The 24,077-nt window shown below is 39.7% G+C and overlaps 1 protein-coding gene across 4 annotated transcripts in view; it reads right to left on the bottom strand.

Moving 5' to 3' along the window:
* Positions 1-24,077, bottom strand: part of ythdc2 (YTH domain containing 2) — a 48,535-nt gene that overhangs the window by 23,600 nt on the left and 858 nt on the right. For all 4 annotated transcript variants that reach the window (XM_079606744.1, XM_079606741.1, XM_079606743.1 and 1 more), the window contains exons 2-15: positions 23,619-23,763; positions 22,557-22,647; positions 21,745-21,941; positions 19,296-19,489; positions 18,552-18,718; positions 16,692-16,794; positions 16,459-16,615; positions 15,476-15,583; positions 9,947-10,095; positions 7,472-7,607; positions 6,614-6,740; positions 5,056-5,121; positions 4,568-4,746; positions 4,354-4,450 (exon numbers count right to left, since the gene is read on the bottom strand). In XM_079606744.1, the coding sequence (XP_079462870.1) occupies positions 4,354-4,450; positions 4,568-4,746; positions 5,056-5,121; positions 6,614-6,740; positions 7,472-7,607; positions 9,947-10,095; positions 15,476-15,583; positions 16,459-16,615; positions 16,692-16,794; positions 18,552-18,718; positions 19,296-19,489; positions 21,745-21,941; positions 22,557-22,647; positions 23,619-23,754 (1,907 nt within the window). In that variant the 5' untranslated portion in view covers positions 23,755-23,763. The remainder of the gene's footprint in view (positions 1-4,353; positions 4,451-4,567; positions 4,747-5,055; positions 5,122-6,613; positions 6,741-7,471; positions 7,608-9,946; positions 10,096-15,475; positions 15,584-16,458; positions 16,616-16,691; positions 16,795-18,551; positions 18,719-19,295; positions 19,490-21,744; positions 21,942-22,556; positions 22,648-23,618; positions 23,764-24,077) is intronic.

Here is a 24,077-nt window from a genome sequence, read left to right as displayed (position 1 = left end):
CAATTCACATTTTATATCTCACAATTCCGACTTAATTTCCCACAATTCCAAGTTTATATCTCGAAATTTTGATTTGATTTCCCGCAATTCCGAGTTTATATATCACAATTATGACATTATCACTGACTTCGAATTGTGAGATATAAACTCGCAATTATCTTTTTTATGGCGTATATTGCATTAGACCAGAAGGAAACACACACACACACACATATATCTCTCTTATGCAGTCCATCGATTTCGAAGATGACGTCACTTCTAGGATGCGTTATTGGAGTGTTGAGGCAGCCGCTGCTGTCGGCGGTGCCATTGAAGGTGGCTGTGAAGCCCGATCCGGGAGCCACATGTCCTGCTGCAGTCGGGACATGTGAGTGCTGAAACTGAGGATGGGTACAGTTGTGTCTGGGCGCGTTGGTGTCGGCGCTGACGTAGCACAGTTCTATGTTGAGCGAGCTGTAATTCGATCTGTTGGGACCCCAGACCACATGCAGAGCTCCATGCCTGGCGGTTGGCAGCTGTTGTTTCCAGGACTCCAGGGTTGATGCTGCAGCTTTTGAGGGTCGACTTGATGTGGTCCTTGTAGCGACGCTTCTGACCCCCGGGTCTCCTGTTGGCTGCGTATATCTGCCCATAGAGGACCTGCCGGGGTAGGCGGTGGGAGGGCATGCGGATAACATGTCCAACCCATCGCAGTTGCCGCCTAGCAAGGGTTGCCTCCATGCTGCTGGAGTTGGTGCGCTGTAGGATGTCCGTGTGGGGGATTTTATCTTTCCATGTGACACCTAGTATGCGCTGGAGGCATGGGATGTGAAAGCCCTCGAGACACCGAATATGCCTGCGGTAGGGAGTCCAAGCTTCTGCACCAAACAGCAGGGTGGAAACGCAGATTGCCTGGTAGACTGCCGCCTTGGTGAAGGTACGAAGATCTTTATTAACAAAGACTCGAGATCGAAGTCTACCAAAGGCAGAGGAGGCAAGGTTTATGCGTGCCTGGATCTTGTTGTCTATGAGGCAGGTTGGTGTTAGGATACTTCCGAGGTAACAGAAGTGCTGAACACCTTTACTGGTGTACCATGGATGTAGAATTCAGGAGGTGAAGGGGTGGGGACCGTGATCTGAGCAATGATCTCAGTCTTTTTGATGTTGACTTGTAGGCCACAAGCTTGGTAGACTGCACATACAACATCCAGTGTGTGCTGCATTGCGGTAGGGCTGTGGGCTGAGAGGGCACAGTCATCAGCGTATTGCAGTTCATGAATTATGGTGGTGGTGGTCTTGGTCATGGCTTGCAGGCAGCGGAGGTTAAAGAGGTTCCCGTCCAGACGAAACTGCAGGTAAACACCATCGTCAGGGCTGAGGGAGTTGCGGGAGAGGAGGGTGACTGCTGCCAGGAAGAGATTAAAGATCACTGGAGCCAGCACACACCCCTGTTTCACTCCAACCTGCACAGGAAAGGATAGGGATTGAGATGTACCCACAATCACACGAGCCTGCATGCCATCATGAAACTGTTGTAGGATTTCCAGAAACCTTGGTGGCACCCCAAACTTCTCCAGAATGACCCAAAGGACTTGGCGGTCAATGGTGTCAAAGGCCTTTGCCAGGTCGATGAAGGCAATGAACAGGTCTTTGTTCTGTTCTCTAGCCTTCTCCTGCAATTGGCGTAGTACAAAGATCATGTCGGAGGTAGATCGATCCTTCCTGAAGCCGCACTGTGACTCAGGAAGGATCCTCTCTGTGATGTGCTTGGTAAGACGTAACAGCATGACCCTTGTTAAAACTTTCCCTGCCACAGAGAGCAGGGATATGCCACGACTGTTTCCACAGATGGACTTGTCACCCTTTTTCTGGTGGATAGTAACAATGTGTGAGTCTTTCCAGCCTTGTGGAACAGTTTTTTGTGCCCATATTGTCTGGACAAGTTGGTGGAGATTTTTGGTGAGTAGATACCCGCCTTTCTTTAGAGCCTCTGCAGGGATTCCATCAGGACCAGCAGACTTATTGTCCTCGAGGCTTCGTACTGCTGCCAGGACTTCTGAGAAACTGGGAGGGTCATCAAGCTCATACACAGGTGGGAGCTTTGGGAGGCGCTGCAGGACAGTGGGGTCAGTCGGATTCTTTTGGTTAAGGAGGGCGTTAAAATGTTCAGCCTAACGCTCAAGAATTTCTTGTTTATCCTTGTGCAGAATTGTGCTGTCTGTAGATCTGATAGGGGAGATTCTGTGTTTTTGGGGTCCATACAGAGATTTTATTGCATCATAAAAAGCTTGAGAGTTGTTTGTGTCTGCATAACCTTGGATTTCATGGGCTTTCCTAAGCCACCAGTCATTCTCCATTATGCGAAGCCGTCGTTGCACCTCAGCACGGACATTACTCCAGTATGAGAGTAAAGAGGCAGATTGTGGATTGGAGAGGTGGGCAGAGAGGGCTTTACGCTTCTCCTCCAAAAGTTTAAGTATTTCGGGGGAGCTGTCGTCAAACCAGTCCTGGTGACGTTTGGAAGTAAAACCAATTGTGTCGGAAGTGGCTTGTTGTATAGCTGAGCTAAGGTTAGCCCATGCACTTTCAGCTGTATTGTGTAGGGGATGAGTGAGAGCGGAAGAAAGGTTATCAGCCAAGCAGCGGCGGTACGATGCAGTGATTTCAGGGGATTTCAGGGCTCGAGAGTTGAGCCGTCTTGAGGGTTGGTGCCTGGTGTGTTGAGGTCGGACCTTTAGGTGTATCTTGGATCTGATCAGCCGATGATCTGTCCAGCACTCCGCCCCACGCATTGCTCGGGTGATTGAAAATTCATGTAGATCTTGTTGCCGGGTTATAATGTAGTCCAGTAGGTGCCAGTGTTTTGATCTGGGGTGCATCCATGATGCTTTGTATTTATTTTTTATTTGGAAAGTTGTGTTGGTTATGACCAGTTTGTGCTCAGAGCAGAGGGAGAGGAGTCGTAGGCCGTTCTTGTTCATGTTGCCCAATCCATGTTTCCCAATTACCCCAGGCCAGAGCATGTTGCTAGTGCCTACTCTGGCATTGAAGTCTCCCAGAAGCACAACTTTATCAGTGTGAGGAGCTTTATGGAGAGCCGTGTCAAGAGACTCGTAAAAGGCGTCGTTGATGCTTTCTTCAGCATCCAGAGTTGGTGCATAAGCGCTTATCAAGGTTGCATAGCGACCCTTCGCAAGGGGAATGCGCCAAGTCATCAGCCGCTCACTGATTCCCACAGGAGACTCTGGGATGTTCTGGAGCAGTCTGCTTTTAATGGCAAAACCTACTCCATGTAGACGGCGGGTATCTTCTGGAAGGCCCTTCCAAAAGAAGGTGTATCCTTGCCCGACTTCTATTAGCGAGTCCTCTCCTGAGAGCCGGGTCTCACTCAAAGCTGCGATGTCGATGTTATATTTGTTAAGCTCGCTCGCAACCAGGGCAGTGCGCCTGCGTGGTCGGTCAGTTCCAATCTGTACATCAAGAAGTGTGCGTACGTTCCATGTAGCCAAAATTAGTAGTTTAGATTTATATTTTCGACCGGGTAATGGGAAACCTTGACGACAGCGGTGGGCCGCCCAGGAGTGTAGGGAACAGGCAATGTTTGGGTCACCTTTTCTAGACCCTCCCCCCGTCAGGGGGTGAGCAGTGCACACCCTAAAGAGGGATGCTCAGTCACACAAGAAGCTGCCGAAAGTGGACGCTGTTCCAACCCATCCACACAACGACCATCACGCTTGTGCCGCCTCCGTGCAGGGCTCAGGCTAGAGGCTGCCAGTCTGATCCAAGACCTGCCTCCGTCACATTTACCCTGTCGCCGAAGGGCTTGTACGGTGAAGTGATAGCCTACACAGAGAGTGGATTAATGTGAAGAGAGGGGGGCGCAGACCCTATCTCCACAGCTTCACTCCATAATCCAATATCCAGTGGCAGGAGATGAACTAGACAACCAGATGGACGGTGGAGTTGCAGGGGCTGCCAGGTCTCTGTCTGTTGAGCCTGCCTCTCACGTGTCCCCAACGCGGCCTTGTCTTGAGGAGACGAGATGCTCACAGAAGACTACCCACAGAGCAGTGGAGGCAGCAGTCTTAGTTGATGGCGGACTGTACTCGCCATGTCGAGGAGTATCATTGGCATAAATGGAGTTTTTGCAGCGGATCTAGTGATGCCACTCAACTAGTCCCTCCATACCTGATAGACCTCCGCTGTTGGTCTACGACTACTCATTCGTCTGGGGACCACCGCACGGAGCCCCCAGCTTATTTAGTAGCTTACCTTCATATCTGAAGGGTTGTCCATTATCTGCCACCGATGGACGTGGTTGGTAGCAGTCAGCTCTGCCCCAACACACACATACACATATACACACACACACACCTTTGCTGGTGATCTGTGAACCTTTTATCATCAAAGACGATGCGGTCTCTCAGAGACACGATCTCATCGTAGCCGGGCAGGAAGATCAGCACCGCGCCTGAAGACAAACACAGCTCATTATGATTATGATTATGCTGTTACGTTTGCTGCAGATGTGAGTGTTTAAAGGAGTAGTCCACTTCAGTAAAGTAAGAGCAGTAAAGCCGCCGCTCACCCTCGTCGGAGCTCTGGCAGATGCTGAAGAGCAGGTGCAGCACGAGGTCCAGGTCCACCTTCTCGTCGTCGAAGCTGTGATGATACGCCTTCAGAAGCTCCTGGTCCTCAGAGCTCAGAACACATGAGGAGGACTGGACCAGAGACGCCTCGTCCAGACGGCCCGCTTCAACACCCCATCTGCACGCACGCACGCACACACACACACACACACACACACACACACACACACACACACACACACACACACACACACACACACACACACACACACACACACACACACACACACACACACACACACACACACACACACACACACACGGTTTAATATCTTTGTGGTGACTCTCCATTGACGTAATGGTTTTTATATTGTTGAAACTGTATATTCTGTCCCCTAACACTAACCCTACCCATCTCACACACACACACACACACTAACCCTAAACCTACCCATCACACACCCACACGCACACACACAGCTCTTACATGTGAGACTCCAGCAGATCGACGGCCTCGGGTTGCTTGAAGCGCTTCGCCCAGTCGAGAGCCGTCCTGAGAGAACATCACATTAGCAGAAGCTTCAAAAGTGCTTTACATAGTCATATAATGACATAATATTATAGTTCTATAATTTATATACTATTATAGTATTTTGTTAGTAATTTGAATTTTCACTATGATTTTAATTTATAAGTTATAACAAATATATTTTTTGTTTAAAATAATATGAATATATTCGTTTTTATTCATTCTTATTTATTTGATTGAGTTATGTAATTTTCTGGCTAAATAAATTACATAAGTAAATATTTGACAGTGGGCTCATAAAAATCTAGTTAACTCTAATGGAGAACCGGTTTTCATACAGTAGTTTATAAGACTTCTATCCGTCGTTTTGATTCTTCTCCAGTAAATGTGTCTTGAGTTAAGAATGTTTAGATATTCGTGCTGGAAAACAACACTAATATTGCATAATTTAATGTCATGACTTTATGAATTTAAGATTTTCTGCTCTGATTTAAGACTAAACTAAGATGAGAAAAGCCACCTTTCCAACTAGCTGAAATTATTTAATATTACTAGTATTTTTGTAAATATATATATATATATATAAAAAAAAAATATTATTTTATTATTATTTTTATATTATCCATTATTTTCACTATAATTTTAGATTAAGTTTTTGTAATTTTGTTGTGTGTTTTTGTCAATATATATGTATTTTAACTCATTTTTATTTATTTGTAGTTCTGTCAAATTGATTAATTGTATATAATCGCATCTAACATCAAAGTTTGTGTTTATATAATATGTCTATATATATTATATTTATGTATGAATATATAAAAAGATGTGTGTATATGTATATGTGTGTGTGTGTGTATGTATATATACACATGCACACACACACATAATATATATAGACACGCATATATTATATAAACAAACCTTTATGTCAGATGGGCTCATTTGCATATTCATAGAACCGCGCATACTAAATGAGAAAAGGGTGTCGAGTTACATTGAAAATATTTCGAGGCATGAATACCAGTATGTCATTTTGGTGATCAAATATTGAGTTGACAGCACTAATCATTAGCTTTAATATTTAGTTTTAGCACTTCAGTAATAAAGTTGTTTTGTTTCATTTTATTTTAAAGTCCCCCTGTGGTGTAAATCCAGCTGTTAATGTAGTTTATGTGTCTATGTGGAGTTATTAATCTGCTTTAACACACACCATGTGTAAACTCACAAGTCGACAGCATTGCTGAGTATTTTCTGCTTAAAACTGCAGTGATCTGAGTGAGGGAGTGAGTGAGTGAGTGAGTGGAGGCGGGGCTCATTTGCATATTCATAGAACTACGTATACTAAATGAGGCAAGGGTGTCGAGTTTGAATTACATTCAAAATATTTCGAGGCATGAATATGTAATTTTGGGGATCAAATATGAGTTGAGGGATAAACTGATTGACTACAGGGGGACTCAAATGTAATTTATTCCCGTTAACGCGTATATATTTATAGCGACGTGCGTCTCCTCACCAGCCGTTGGAGGCTCTGATGTTGACGTTTGCGCCCATGCTGAGCAGTTGCTCCATCTGACTGAGGAACCCCCGGCCCGAGGACACCATCAGAGGAGTGGCGCTCGTCTCGCTGTGCCTGTAATCCACTGACAGAGAACACACACACACGTGAGGAACACACACCTTTGAGTGTGTGTGCACTGCAAACTATGCTTTTCTTACTCAGTATTGTTGTCTCGTTTACAGTCCAAATATCAAGAATTTCTTAAACCAAGACGCATTTACTAGATGAGTAAAATTATATAAGACATTATGTCTTGTTTTCTGGGGAAATAAATCATTTTTTAAATTTCAAATTTTAAATTTATTTAAAGGGTGGTTGATTATGATTTGACTTTTCTAGCTGTAGTGAGTGTGTAATGTTGCGGTTTGATCATAAACAACATCTGCAAAGTTACAACGCTCAAAGTTCAGAGCAAACGGAGATATTTGCTTTTACAGAAATCGTTTTATAAGAACTACAACAAACGGCTGGAAGTGACATCACCAACCCTAAAATTTACATAAACCCCGCCCCCGGGTCCATGTTGAGAAGAGGTAATAGGATTTTCTAACACAGGAGCTCTTGAACCCTGTGCCGGGAGCAGCAGCTCATTTGCATTTAAAGGGACAGACACAAAACGGTGTGTTTTTGCTCAACCTCAAAAAGTGACAATTTTAACATGATATATAAAAATATCTGTGGGGTATTTAGAGCTAAAACTTCTCACACACACACACACACACACACACACACACACACACACACACACACACACACACACACACACACACTGGGGACTTATTTCACATCTTGTGTAAAGGGGCTTCAAATTACCACTGATGTTCTCGTTCAGGATGAGATTGAAGAGCTGTATGAAGGCGTCAGCGTCTTGGTTCAGGAAGATGTTAGAGATGCAGGCGTCCATTTCCCGGAGCAGCCACGGCTCTAGCGTGGCCACGTCCTTCTCGCTCTGCGCACACGGGAGAGAAGCGCTGTGACGTGTGGACGGAGGAAGCCCGGCTGACTGACACCGGCTGCGGTTACATGCACAACTGTAGTCTCAGTCGGACTGAGTTCATGCGATTGCTGGATCTGTAGTGTTACGCTAGTCATGTGATCGGGTCGATGAGTGTGTTTATACGTCACACGCTTCAAATCGAGATTATTATTTTTTTATTTCTACATCATTGCGCTATTTCTACATCATTACGCTATTTCTACATCATTACGCTATTTCTACGTCATTACGGAATTTCTACGCCATTACACTATTTCTACGTCATGGCGCTATTTCAATGTCATTACGTTATTTCTACATCATTGCGCTATTTCTACATCATTACGCTATTTCTACGTCATTACGCTATTTCTACATCATTGCGCTATTTCTACATCATTACGCTATTTCTACGTCATTACGCTATATCTACGTCATTACGCTATTTCTACATCATTGCGCTATTTCTACATCATTGCGCTATTTCTACATCATTACGCTATTTCTACGTCATTACGCAATTTCTACGCCATTACACTATTTCTACGTCGTGGCGCTATTTCAATGTCATTATGTTATTTCTACATCATTACGCTATTTCTACACCATTACGTTATTCTACATCATTACGCTACTTCTACGTCATTTCGCTATTTCTACATCATTGCGCTATTTTTACACCATTACGCTATTTCCACGTCATTACGCTATTTCTACATCATTACGCTATTTCTACGTCATTACGCTATTTCTACGTCATTACGCTATTTCTACATCATTACGCTATTTCTACGTCATTACGCTATTTCTACGTCATTACGCTATTTCTACATCATTACGCTATTTCTACACCATTACGCTATTTCTACACCATTACGCTATTTCAACACCATTACGTTATTTCTACATCATTACGCTATTCCTACGTCATTACGCTATTTATACGTCATTACGCTATATCTACATCATTACGCTATTTGTAAGTCATTACGCTATATCTACATCATTGCGCTATTTCTACATCATTACGCTATTTCTACGTCATTACGCTATATCTACGTCATTACGCTATTTCTACATCATTGCGCTATTTCTACATCATTACGCTATTTCTACATCATTACGCTATTTCTACGTCATTACGCAATTTCTACGCCATTACACTATTTCTACATCATTACGCTATTTCTACGTCATTACGCTATTTCTACATCATTACGCTATTTCTACATCATTACGCTATTTCTACGTCATTACGCTATTTCTACGTCATTACGCTATTTCTACATCATTACGCTATTTCTACACCATTACGCTATTTCTACACCATTACGCTATTTCAACACCATTACGTTATTTCTACATCATTACGCTATTCCTACGTCATTACGCTATTTATACGTCATTACGCTATATCTACATCATTACGCTATTTGTAAGTCATTACGCTATATCTACATCATTGCGCTATTTCTACATCATTACGCTATTTCTACGTCATTACGCTATATCTACGTCATTACGCTATTTCTACATCATTGCGCTATTTCTACATCATTACGCTATTTCTACATCATTACGCTATTTCTACGTCATTACGCAATTTCTACGCCATTACACTATTTCTACGTCATGGCGCTATTTCAATGTCATTACGTTATTTCTACATCATTGCGCTATTTCTACATCATTACGCTATTTCTACGTCATTACGCTATATATACGTCATTACGCTATTTCTACATCATTGCGCTATTTCTACATCATTGCGCTATTTCTACATCATTACGCTATTTCTACGTCATTACGCAATTTCTACGCCATTACACTATTTCTACGTCGTGGCGCTATTTCAATGTCATTATGTTATTTCTACATTACGCTATTTCTACGATTGCGCTATTTCAATGTCATTACGTCATTTCTACATCATTACACTATTTCTACGTCATTACGCTATTTCTACGTCATTGCGCTATTTCTACGTCATTGCGCTATTTCTACGACATTACGCTATTTCTACGTCATTACGCTGTTTCTACATCATTGCACATGCGCAGTCTTTCAGTTTCGGTTTTCAATCTGATCAAGTGTTTACATGATCTTTCGCTCGGATTAGAAAAGGAATAAACCACTAATTTCAATCCGATCGAAATTTAATTGGGATCGAGCTCAATCGGGTCGCTTAAGCCGTTTAGTTTACATGAAGGCTTTTCAGTGCGATTGAGCCGTCAATCCCATCACTAGCGTATCATTTGGCTGCAGGTAAACGTAACCACGTAGTAATCATGTGAGAGAGCGTAAGAAGAGACCATCTGGCTGAAGACACTGTCTCCGCCGTCGTCCAGGAGGTCGTTCTCCTGCAGGACACAAGATGGCGTCTTCTCCCGGGCCGGCTCTGGTTCCGGGTCGTCCTGATGGGACTCACACCACTCCGTCAGAGACGACTGCTGCCGCTCCTCTGAAGGGGAACACACACACACATCCTGGTTTCAGCGCTCCAATCATTTTGTTTGACAAAATGTTTTGTTTTGTTTTTTGCCTTTGTCGCCATTGGCTTTTGGCTTCATTAGTTGGGGACATTTAATTTAATATTCAACAATATTATTGATCTCCTGCATCGACAGCATTATATAATTCATTACATTTATATAGCGCCATATATATGAGAAATTAACTGAGCTGGACGATCACATCACCGTTTACTCCAGAGCGTATATATTAGGGCTGTAACGATTAATCGTGATTAATCGAAATCCAAAATAAAAGTTTGTGTTTACATAATATATGTGTGTGTATTGTGTATAATTATTTTGTATATATAAATACACACACATGCATGTATATATTTGAGAAATATTTGCATTTATATACTGCATATATATTTTTATATGATTTATTTTATATATAAATAACACATTTTTATTAAATATATACATGCATGTGTGTGTATTTATATATACAAAATAATTATACACAATACACACACATTTATTATGTAAACACAAACTTTTATTTTGGATTTCGATTAATCGCGATTAATCGTTACAGCCCTAGTATATATATATATATATATATATATATACTAGGGCTGTCAAACGATTAAAATATTTAATCGCGATTAATCACATTAATGTCATAGTTAACTCGCGATTAATCACATTAATGTCATAGTTAACTCGTGATTAATCACATTAATGTCATAGTTAACTCGCGATTAATCACATTAATGTCATAGTTAACTCGCGATTAATCACATTAATGTCATAGTTAACTCGTGATTAATCGCATTAATGTCATAGTTAACTCGCGATTAATCACATTAATGTCATAGTTAACTCGCGATTAATCACATTAATGTCATAGTTAACTCGTGATTAATCGCATTAATGTCATAGTTAACTCGCGATTAATCACATTAATGTCATAGTTAACTCGCGATTAATCACATTAATGTCATAGTTAACTCACGATTAATCACATTAATGTCATAGTTAACTCGCGATTAATCACATTAATGTCATAGTTAACTCACAATTAATCACATTAATGTCATAGTTAACTCGCGATTAATCACATTAATGTCATAGTTAACTCGTGATTAATCACATTAATGTCATAGTTAACTCGTGATTAATCACATTAATGTCATAGTTAACTCGCGATTAATCACATTAATGTCATAGTTAACTCGTGATTAATCACATTAATGTCATAGTTAACTCACAATTAATCACATTAATGTCATAGTTAACTCGCGATTAATCACATTAATGTCATAGTTAACTCGTGATTAATCACATTAATGTCATAGTTAACTCGTGATTAATCACATTAATGTCATAGTTAACTCGCGATTAATCACATTAATGTCATAGTTAACTCGTGATTAATCACATTAATGTCATAGTTAACTCACAATTAATCACATTAATGTCATAGTTAACTCGCGATTAATCACATTAATGTCATAGTTAACTCGCGATTAATCACATTAATGTCATAGTTAACTCGCGATTAATCACATTAATGTCATAGTTAACTCGTGATTAATCACATTAATGTCATAGTTAACTCGTGATTAATCACATTAATGTCATAGTTAACTCACAATTAATCACATTAATGTCATAGTTAACTCGCGATTAATCACATTAATGTCATAGTTAACTCGTGATTAATCACATTAATGTCATAGTTAACTCACAATTAATCACATTAATGTCATAGTTAACTCGCGATTAATCACATTAATGTCATAGTTAACTCGCGATTAATCACATTAATGTCATAGTTAACTCGCGATTAATCACATTAATGTCATAGTTAACTCACGATTAATCACATTAATGTCATAGTTAACTCGCGATTAATCACATTAATGTCATAGTTAACACGCGATTAATCACATTAATGTCATAGTTGACTCGCGATTAATCACATTAATGTCATAGTTAACTCGCGATTAATCACATTAATGTCATAGTTAACTCGTGATTAATCACATTAATGTCATAGTTAACTTGTGATTAATCACATTAATGTCATAGTTAACTCGTGATTAATCGCATTAATGTCATAGTTAACTTGTGATTAATCACATTAATGTCATAGTTAACTCGCGATTAATCACATTAATGTCATAGTTAACTCACGATTAATCACATTAATGTCATAGTTAACTCGTGATTAATCACATTAATGTCATAGTTAACTCGTGATTAATCGCATTAATGTCATAGTTAACTCGTGATTAATCACATTAATGTCATAGTTAACTCGTGATTAATCACATTAATGTCATAGTTAACTCGTGATTAATCGCATTAATGTCATAGTTAACTCGTGATTAATCACATTAATGTCATAGTTAACTCGTGATTAATCACATTAATGTCATAGTTAACTCGTGATTAATCGCATTAATGGTAAATGGTAAATGGACTGCATTTATATAGCGCTTTCACAGACCCAATGGCCACCAAAGCGCTTTACAATATTGCCTCACATTCACCCATTCACTCACTCATTCATACACCGACGGCGGTGTCAGCCATGCAAGGCGATCCAGCTCGTCGGGAGCAGCTGGGGTTAGGTGTCTTGCTCAAGGACACCTCGACACTTGGTCAGGTGGAACCGGGGATTGAACCACCAACCTTCCGGTTTGTAGACAATCTACATGAACCACTGAGCCACTGTCGCCCCTATTAATGTCATAGTTAACTTGTGATTAATCACATTAATGTCATAGTTAACTCGCGATTAATCACATTAATGTCATAGTTAACTCGCGATTAATCACATTAATGTCATAGTTGACTCGTGATTAATCACATTAATGTCATAGTTAACTCACGATTAATCACATTAATGTCATAGTTAACTCGTGATTAATCACATTAATGTCATAGTTAACTCGCGATTAATCACATTAATGTCATAGTTAACTCACGATTAATCACATTAATGTCATAGTTAACTCGTGATTAATCACATTAATGTCATAGTTAACTCGCGATTAATCACATTAATGTCATAGTTAACTCGTGATTAATCGCATTAATGTCATAGTTAACTCGTGATTAATCACATTAATGTCATAGTTAACTCGTGATTAATCGCATTAATGTCACAGTTAACTCGCGATTAATCACATTAATGTCATAGTTAACTCACGATTAATCACATTAATGTCATAGTTAACTCGTGATTAATCACATTAATGTCATAGTTAACTCGTGATTAATCACATTAATGTCATAGTTAACTCGTGATTAATCGCATTAATGTCATAGTTAACGTGTGATTAATCACATTAATGTCATAGTTAACTCGCGATTAATCACATTAATGTCATAGTTAACTCACGATTAATCACATTAATGTCATAGTTAACTTGTGATTAATCGCATTAATGTCATAGTTAACTCGCGATTAATCACATTAATGTCATAGTTAACTCACGATTAATCACATTAATGTCATAGTTAACTCGCGATTAATCACATTAATGTCATAGTTAACTCGCGATTAATCACATTAATGTCATAGTTAACTTGTGATTAATCGCATTAATGTCATAGTTAACTTGTGATTAATCACATTAATGTCATAGTTAACTCACGATTAATCACATTAATGTCATAGTTAACTCGTGATTAATCACATTAATGTCATAGTTAACTTGTGATTAATCGCATTAATGTCATAGTTAACTCGCGATTAATCACATTAATGTCATAGTTAACTCGCGATTAATCGCATTAATGTCATAGTTAACTCGTGATTAATCACATTAATGTCATAGTTAACTCGTGATTAATCGCATTAATGTCATAGTTAACTCGCGATTAATTGCACATTTTTATCTATTCTAAATGTCTCTTGTTTTCTTTTTGTCCCATTATTTTTTCTCATTTTAATGCTCTTATCAACATGGAAAAGTGGATCGGCTTGCTTTGTGCAAATGTTTTATATTGAAAACAACATTAACATATACAGTGTTCAATTTCACACTAACATTCTCACTCGGAGCAAATAATCTCTCACACGATGTAACTCTGTCCATCAATAAAAGGGTGAAAGAAATACTGACGAGGTAACTTTACTGATATTGACGAGTGGGCGGAGATCGCATCAGCTGTGTGTGTGTATGCGCTTGACCATCAAGTGGTATTTCAGACTGGACGATGATAGCTCAGATCACTTTGGTCTTGTCAATTGAACCATTTGGCAACTTTTTAAAAGTAAACTTTCCATTCAGAATCTTATTGGCCTCCATTTCGTCGTCTCGTGCTCATCATTCATCCACTCAAAACGTAACGTTAAAGCGGGTCGCACACCGGACGAGAAGCTCAGCGCCGCGTATTTAAAGTTCGAACACATTATTCTCTATGAGTGTACACACACCGGCGGAGCCATTTTGCATTTTTATTGCTGGCCATAAACTGAGAAAGTGCGCGTCCGATGTGCGATACGAGTTGTCCTGACGTGGCTCGGCGCTGCGCTTCTCGTCTCAAACAAGTGTGTGCGGCGCGCTGTTGTTTTGTGTCTGGTCTCGCTAGATCTGGTGTGGTGTTGTAGTTTTAATAACGTTACTAGTTGTTGCAAAAGCATGTGAAAAAAACTATAAAGTTTGCTAGGCGTTAATCTCGCGATAAGAAAATTGACGCCGTTAATAACGCGTTTAACGGTAAGCCCTAATATATATATATATACGGTAAACTAAATTAATAACTTTTTTACAACAAAAATGAACCATCACTGAACTTCCTTAAGACTGTGATGCTATTTTCTTAAGTTTGTAGCATTATTTTCCTGTTATCTCTGTAAAGCTGCTTTGAAACAATATATATTGTATAAAGCGCTTTATAATAATAATAAATAATAAATACATGAAGGTGACTCGACTTAATTGACTTTAACTATGACTACTAGTTCATTTGGACTACTGGTCAAAGGTTTGAAATAATTAATGCTTTTTAATGATTTTAAAACACGCTGTGTGCTCACAAAGCTGCATTTATCTGATCAAAAATACAGAAAAAAAGTGAAATATTATAATTTAAAACAACAGTTTTCTATCTGAATATACAGTAAAGTGTAATTTATGCCTGTGAATTTTCAGCATCATTACTCCAGTCTTCAGTGTCACATGATCCTCCAGAAATCAGTGTAATATGAGGATCTGATGCTCAAGAAACAGGAATAAATCACACTTTACTATACATTCACATAGAAAACTGTTGTTTTAAATGATAATATTTCACTTTTTTACTGTATTTTTGATCAAATAAACAAAAAGAGACTCTTCGAGAGTCTGAGTGTGTTTGATGCGTCACCTTTCTGCGCCTCCTTCTTGTATTTAATCATGTCTTTGTTGGTGTATCCGGTGGTCCGCAGGATATCCTCCAGATAGAGTTGCTTGACCTCGTACGGACAACCTTCGACTTCAGAGAAAACTCAACGTTATTATTAAATGTCAAAAACATCACATTATCACACTAACATTATGATTGATGTGTATCAGGGTCGTGCTCCAATCAGAATCAAAGTTATTAATGTGAATTGAGCTGGCACAGAATTGTAATAAAAATGCACATTTAAGGAAGTATATCTTAAAATTAAAATGATAGAACTGATGTACAGTCCAACCAAGAATTATTCAGACACCAAATATCATTTGTATATTTTTTCACTAGTGTGTGCAGGACACTGTAGTTCATTTCTGTAAGTGAGGAGAGCAAAATACAGTAAACTGTGAGATATTATACACACATATTCTTCATACAGAGACTACCAGTAACATTTATAAAAATGTGGGACCAAAACTGATCGGGACACTTTGAGCTGATTATGTGTTCTTCAGTGTGTGTCTGTAACTGCTAATGCTCTTTACACACACACACTGAACACATGAAGCATTGCTTGGTCACTGGTTGAGCTAAACTGGTATTATCTAATTGTGTAGTTAAATTTACCAGCTGACAGATATTCAACATAATTCATGTGTGTGTGTGTGTGTGTGTGTGTGTGTGTGTGTGTGTGTGTGTGTGTGTGTGTGTGTGTGTGTGTGTGTGTGTGTGTGTGTGTGTGTGTGTGTGTGTGTGTGTGTGTGTGTGTGTGTGTGGTGTGTGTGTGTGTGTGTGTGTGTGAGACAGTCTAACAGAAGGATGGACAAAACCTGTCAGATATCAACTGAGTTCTGCTCATATTTCATCACCGTTCTCTAAACTATAGTGAATAAACTGGTGATGTGAGGAATGGTGTGTGAATAAACTCTGGTTTGACTGAAGGCGTGTTCCCGCTTGAACATGTTTCCTACTGTGAATAACGGGACACGCGCCGAAGTATCTGATGAACAGACTGACGTCCAGCGCGGCGCTAGACAGGATTAGCTTTAGCGACGGCATCTTCTGAAGCATATCCTTCATCTTCGTGAGCAAGAAGTCGGTCAGTCCGTCTCGCTCGTGCACCTCGTCCTGCAGGAGCACACATCGGACACTCGTTATAAAATACCAACTTATATGACATAAAAATAAATTCTCAAAGTCTCACCACAATGACGTGCGTGACCATAGACATCGCGTCGTCTCCGGCCATTAGCGTCCTTAGCAATACCCCGCTCGTGCAGAACGTCAACAGGGTTTTAGGAGAAACTCTGAGGAGAAGCACATACCCAGAATTCATCATTTACATGGAGAGGATTCAGTTCATTGAACACAAACAATTCACCTTTGTGCCGACGCCACGGCGCTCGCTGGAGGCAAGACAAGGGGAAACTGGAGGCGGGTAATACATTGCATTATATATGCGCGGTTCTATGAATATGCAAATGAGCCCCGCCTACACTCACTCACTCACTCAGAGATCCACTGGTTGATGATCACATGTTGATCTGATTGGTATAATATAATATATTTTGATATTATGTCTTGTTTTCTGGATAAATATATCCAAATTAAGAGTTGTTGCTTATAAAAAGCTAAATTATCTGCCAATGGGGTTAAAAAAAACCGAAACAAGATTATTTTTCTTTTTTCTAATTTTGCTTGTGTCAAGGCGAGACACGGCAGGCAAAAACATCGTTTTTTTTTCACTGGTCAATTTTGAGATTTTGGGCTATTTGTCTTCAATAACATCTTTCAGACTTGTGGTGAAAAAAAGTCCGAAATACACATTTAGGTCTTTATTTTACTAACTTTGTCTATTTGCGTCTGTAGATTTCTCCGAAATTCAACAAAAGTTGTCGTTCTGAATCATCATGATTCCTTTAATCTCACACACCGCTGGAAAGCTCTCTCTCCTGTACAATGCTGTCGCATCCAAATATGGTAATTTCCTTTTAATCAGCAACCAATCATGAAAGTACAATGGGCATTTAACCCTAAAAGCCAAATCTCATTGGCTGATGTCAATTTCTGACACTGTGATTGGTTCAGATGCATCACGTGACGCGCTCTGACACACAGATGTGTGTTTTTGGCTGTTTTTCTGCTCAGTTAAAGGCCATAAATGCTGTGTTTATAAGTTTTGATGTGATTTAGGTGGTGTGTATTGTTGTTGATAATGATTTGATGAGATATTGTGTCAGTAAATAGTTGTTTCCACTAAAAAAGTATGATTTTTTACATTACAAATCTTTAAATGCCTTTTTCTCATTCTCCAGTAGAAACATCTCAGCCGATGTACACCAAACTCTCCAGTTACACACTTAGCAGTATTCTGAAGATATGTTCAGAGGGATTTGTTAATAAATCATTCCTGGCCTGATTTATGGGACATTTTAATCAAAAAAATATGGCTAAAATCTATTTTTAAGGCTATGGACAGAATATTTAGATTTCCTAGGTCATGAAAGCATATATCCTGAAATCCCTCTGAACATCTTCTTGCATCTTGTGTGTAATCAAAAAAAAGAATTTTGCACCTGGCTTTATCATATGTTCAGATCTATCTACCGAAAATATATGCAAAATTGCGCATATTTAATGAGACAATGTCTCATTTGCATAATTAAACATACAAATTTCAAAAACTTGTAATACATTTTTTTTATGAACTTGTGTAAGTAATCAACTGAGGAAGTTTCATGGTGATATTTATTATTTTAAAATTGTACCCTATTCACCTGTAGTGTCTCGCCTTAAGCAACAGTTCTTAATTTTTATTTATTTCCCTAGAAAACAAGACAAAATATGGCATTTTCCTCATCTAAATGCAACTTGATTTGCGAATTGTTAGATATTTGGACTGGAAACAAGACAAAAATACTGAGTAAGAGAAGCATTTTTCAGCAGTGTGTGTGTGTGTGTGTGTGTGTGTGTGTGTGTGTGTGTGTGTGTGTGTGTGTGTGTGACGCTCCTCCTAGCTCAGATGGATAGTATGCTAATGGGAATGTTGTTGAGTAGTGCTAACCTGCTCTCCAGGCGTATCTGATAGCCGACGGTCTGTCCGATCTTCTCGCCGCGCTCGGCCGCCACTCGCTCCGCCACCGCGATCGTCGCTAATCTCCGCGGCTGAGTGCAGAAGATCCGGCAGGGAATCCCGTTCCCACTGCAGTCGTCCAGGAGGAACTGGGGGATCTGGGAGAGGAACACAGCAGCGGCTCAGAGTTATTCTCAGGTGAATTTCAGTTTTAAAAGTGAACTTATAAAAAGATACAGAATTTTACGTTTATTGTTATTAAAAATGCTCAAAAATACAATTTACATTTTTTATGACATATTTTCCAAACATTTTTTACTCTAAAACCGCCATAAATCTGCACAGGTGTGTGAGATGTGTGTGTGATATGTCAGTAATGATCACTCAGTGAGATGTTGTTCGGCTGCAGTACCAAACGCTTCCACTAGAGGAAACTCTCATTCATTTACAATGCGGCGTTTCTGACCGCGAACAGCACAAGTGTGAAAATTATTATCAGCACCATTTCACCTGTTCAGATCATGAGTGTGTGTGTGTGTGTGTGTGTGTGTGTGTGTGTGTGTGTGTGTGTGTGTGTGTGTGTGTGTGTGTGTGTGTGTTCAAAACCTGTACCAAGTTTAGTACCATTCCCATGAAGAAAAAAACTAATTTTCCCGACGAGCAAACGTTCTCTGAACAACAAAATCTCCTGATGGAGTCAGGGTCATGATGCCCAGAAGTGTTTACAGTCCTGACCTGTGTGGTTTTGCCCGACCCGGTCTCCCCCAGGACCAGCACCACCTGGTTCTCCCGGATGGTTTGGACCAGCTCCTCCTGACGCTCATAGACGGGCAGCGATCTCCGGAAGCAGTCCAGCTCAGACGGGCCTCGGGTGTGAGGAACCTGAGGGATCCCGTGACTGAGACGCCCGCTGGTCCGGCTTTTACTGTCTAGAGGAAGGAGAAGCCAGAGAGTTTTGGGATCAGCTTTCAAAAAAATGCTTTTCTTACTCAGTTTCTGTCTTGTTTCCAGTCCAAACATCTAAAAATACTCAAATCAAGATGCAATTACTAGATGAGTAAAATGACATTAGATATTATGGCTTGTTTTACAATAAATAAATAAAACTTAAGTGAGTTTTTGCTTAAAACAAGCAAAATTATCTGCCAATGGGGTTAAAAAAATTATGTTAATTCAAACAAAAACAAACTTACCCCATTGGCAGATCATTTTGCTTGTTTTAAGTAAAAACTCACTTTTGAAAACAAGATAGAATTTCTTATGAATTATCATATAAATAATTATTATAAATACTAATTTTACTGCCTCTGAGTGAGTTCACGTAGTGTAACAGCGCAACGCTTCTGGGTTGTACGTCAGAACGTAGGCTCGCTATTGGCCCGCATCACACACATGACCAGCGTCGGCCAATAGTGAGCTGATAAATTTAAGTGAGATCATCTTTCCATAAGATAATTTTTGTGACTTTATCTTATTCCCCATATCCCCCAGAGTTAGATAAGTCCACACACACCCTTCTCATCTCCGTGCGTGCCGTAACTCTGTCTGACGCACCCACCGCTAGACTAGCTTAGCACAAAGACTGGAGGTAAATGGCTACAGCTAGCACACTGCTCCCAATAAGTGACAAATTAACGGCAACACTTCCTATTTACATGTTGTGATGTGTATAGTCACAGCGTGTACAAATAACAAGGTCACATGACACACAGCCATCTTCTAACCGTATACACACTGGGAACTATATTCTCAAAAGGCGAAGCACTGCTACGTCTGCGGAGGGATCTGCTCTCAGCGCCTGAGAAGCCCGCGGTGAGGAGACGAGAGTTCGCTCAGTGTTGCGCTAATCACTCCGCAGAAGTAGCAGTGCTTCGCCTTCTGAGAATATAGTTCCCACTATACACATCACAACATGTAAATAGGAAAATGTTGGCGTTAATTTGTCACTTATTGGGAGCAGTATGCTAGCTGGAGCCATTTACCTCCAGTCTTTGTGCTAAGCTAGGCTAGCGGTGGGTGCGTCAGACAGAGTTACGGTATGTGTGGACTTATCTAACTCTGGGGGATACGGTGAATAAGATAAAGGGCCCTATCTTGCACCCAGCGCAATTGACTTAGAACACCGACGCATGTATCATTCCTATTTTGCACCCGCGCACAGCGGACTCTTCCCTCCACAGACACACGTCGGTAAATTAGGGAATGAACTTGCGCTCGCGGGGGCGGTTCAGTGTAAAGAGGAGTGTGTTCCGGCGCAAACGTTCCCTGGTGATATTTTCCAGTTTTAGAAAGCAATTGCGCCACTGACCAGGAAAAAAACAGTCTAAAGACAGCGGCGCGTTGCGCGTTAGTGATGTGGTATTTTAAGGACGCGTGCTTGGCCATAATGTAGCGTGTTAACGCGCATCCACTTTGATTCTCTAATAATTATAAACAGACGCAGCAGTTTTCATTTTTGCAAATAGGGCTGTAAACGATTAATCGCGATTAATCGAATCCAAAATAAAAGTTTGTGTTTACATAATATATGTTTGTGTATTGTGTATAATTATTTTGTATTTATAAATACACACACATGCATGTATATATTTAAGAAATATTTGTTATTTATATATAAAATAGTTCTAATTATATGTAATATAAATCTCAAATATATACATGCATGTGTGTGTATTTATATATACAAAATAATTATACACAATACACACACATATATTATGTAAACACAAACTTTTATTTTGGATTCGATTAATCGCGATTAACCGTTTAACAGCCCTATTTGCAAATCATACATTATTACAAGGAAAAATATTAACACACGAGGGAAATCATTGTTGTGCCCGTGAAGATGTGAAAAAGATCTATCTAGATTTTTTTTTTAAAATCTAGTTTCCGCCGTGGAACAAGCGCGCCGGCTCTTAAAGGGAATGTGAGAGGACGCTCTGATTGGTTTATTTCACGTTACGCCCAAACCACACCTATGAGTAATGAAGCGACTTCAGACCAACACATTTTAGATTTGCGTCGGGCACAAGAGTCGTTTATCCCGCCGGTATAATAGCAACAGCGCCGGGATCCGCCCACAGAGTTACTTGCGTTTCGCGTTTGATACTTGCGTTTCAGAGCGTTACAATAGGGCCCAAAGTCGTGTTCCTGTAAATAGTAATAACCCGGTGGGACTCACCACTGTCGGGGGAAGCGAGGACGGCTCTCTCGGTGCGCGGCTGGAGCTCGCTGCGCTCTTTATTGGTGATGGGGAACCTCTGCAGGAGATTCTGCACCATGTGTTTGGAGTTGTGTGAGAGACTACAGGTCATGATGGACCGAGCCGACTCCGTGCCGTCCTTCTTCCTCACAGTCAGACATCGACCCGAACCTTTCCTGCGAACAGCGGGAAGTCATCATTGTGTGTGTGTGTGTGTGTGAAGTAAAAGGACACAAGCTGTTGTAGCTCCGCCCCCTGTGCAGCAGCTCATTTGCATTTAAAGGGACAGACACAAAATCGGTGCGTTTTTGCTCACCCTCAAAAAGTCGGTGAAGAACTTAAAGTTGTGCTAGTCTTCAAGTCAAGTTACTTACATTTTTATGTATTATGTATTTTCACAAATTGTATGTATTTGTATGTAATGCTTTTTACAATACAGAGTGTTTCAAAGCAGCTTTCCAGAGATAACAGGAAAGTAATACAACAAAGTTTGTGTCCACTTCTGCTCACCAAGGCTGCATTTATTTGATTAAAAATACAAAAAAAACAGTAAAAATTTGAAATATTATTATAATGTAAATCATCAGTTCTCTATGTGAATATATAGTAAAGTATAATTTATTCCTGTGATCAAAGCTGAATGTTCAGCATCATTACTCCAGTCTACAGTGTCACATGATCCTTTAGAAATCAGTATAATATGATGATTGTGGTTGTGGTTTGCTATTGGCTGATCTCATGTGAGTGACAGGTTGCCCCGCCCACATCACCAGAGAAGAGATTCAGCTTACCCTCTGCTTTTCGAGACGTAGCCGAGCGACTGAGCGAGCCGATGAACGAACGCTCTCTCAGAATTTGTCAATGAAGAAGGGAAATCCAGCTCTATGAGACAAAACAACAATTTTATAAAACGTTAAAGTCGCCCTGTGTTAACTTGAAACTCAAGGTTTTACTGTAGTGTATGTGTCTATGTGGTGTTATTAATCAGCTTTAAGACAAACCATGTGTAAACTCATAAGTAAACAGCATTGCTGAGTATTTTCTGCTTAAAACTGCAGTGATCTGAGTGAGTGAGTGGAGGCGGGCTCATTTGCATATTCATAGAACTACGTATACTAAATGAGGCAAGGGTGTCGAGTTACATTCAAGATATTTTAAGGAATGAAGACATTTTTTTAAAGGAAAAAACGTCTAAATATGTAATTTTGCTGATTAAAGATGAGTTTTAAGGGATGAACTGATTGACTACAGTACAGGGGGGACTTATAATAAATATAATAAAACAACAAAAAAATCCAACAGCTGATTCTGGCTAATTAACCTCTTGATCTGAGTACTATGATATGATATATAATATGATATATGACCTTTGATACTATCTCGCATAAAAACTCCTTGACAGGTTAGCTTCCGTTGGGATTTCTTGTCACATAATAATAAAATTAATTAATTACGTTTACATATCGCTCTGGTCGTTCAACTTAAACGTTTCCGGCACCACCGGTGTTCCTCAGGGTTCTGTCTTGGGCCCTCTTCTATTCATTATTTACTTGCTTTAACTTGGTTATATTTTTAGGAAATATGGTATCCTCACTAGACCAAACTCCTCTATAAACTGCAGTTGGTGTTTTTGCATTATTTGAGTAAAAAAAAAAAGCTTAATCGCCTAAAAAATGTCGAAAGAAATTGAAAGAAAACAAGTTGACAGAAAGATTGAATCCCATATTTGCCAATTACATATATAACCAGAGATTTTCAAGCAATTCTGAACTGAACCGCCCATTTAGGTGAAGGGTTTCCAGCATAAATTATAATAAAAGAGCTTGTTTTACTTTTAGCCACAGAACTCAGACCTTTGTCGTCGCTGTACTGGAACCTCTCCAGCGCGATGTTCACGGCGATCTTGACCTCTTCGTCGATCCTGATGTCTTTGAGTCCTTTAGCTTTCAGAGAGCTCGTCTGCTTACTCGTGCTGGATTTACGGGACATTTCTTCTGCCTGCGTGCAGGAACAGAAAGCCAACGCATAATGGATTATTCTCTCCGTGACTATACGCCAATAAATATTACATATTCACATTCTGCTTTTATTACTAAGATCACTAAGCTAAGAAGACTGACTTCATAATCTCGTGTTTATTATATATTAAGGTGAATCTCTTGCTGTATTCATCATCTTTGGATAAAAGCGTCAATCGTTTATATTCTTGTTAAAAACCCAATACTAAGAAATTAATATTCGAAATGTGTTTAAAATATAGTTTGGAAAATATTTAGTTATATTATTACGTAATTTGTTTAATTACTCACTAA

The sequence above is a fragment of the Phoxinus phoxinus genome (genome assembly GCF_949152265.1).
Source record: "Phoxinus phoxinus genome assembly, chromosome: 3".
Classification (NCBI taxonomy): Eukaryota; Metazoa; Chordata; class Actinopteri; order Cypriniformes; family Leuciscidae; genus Phoxinus; species Phoxinus phoxinus.
Note: the sequence above shows the minus strand (reverse complement) of the source record. Positions and strands in the feature narration are given on the sequence as shown.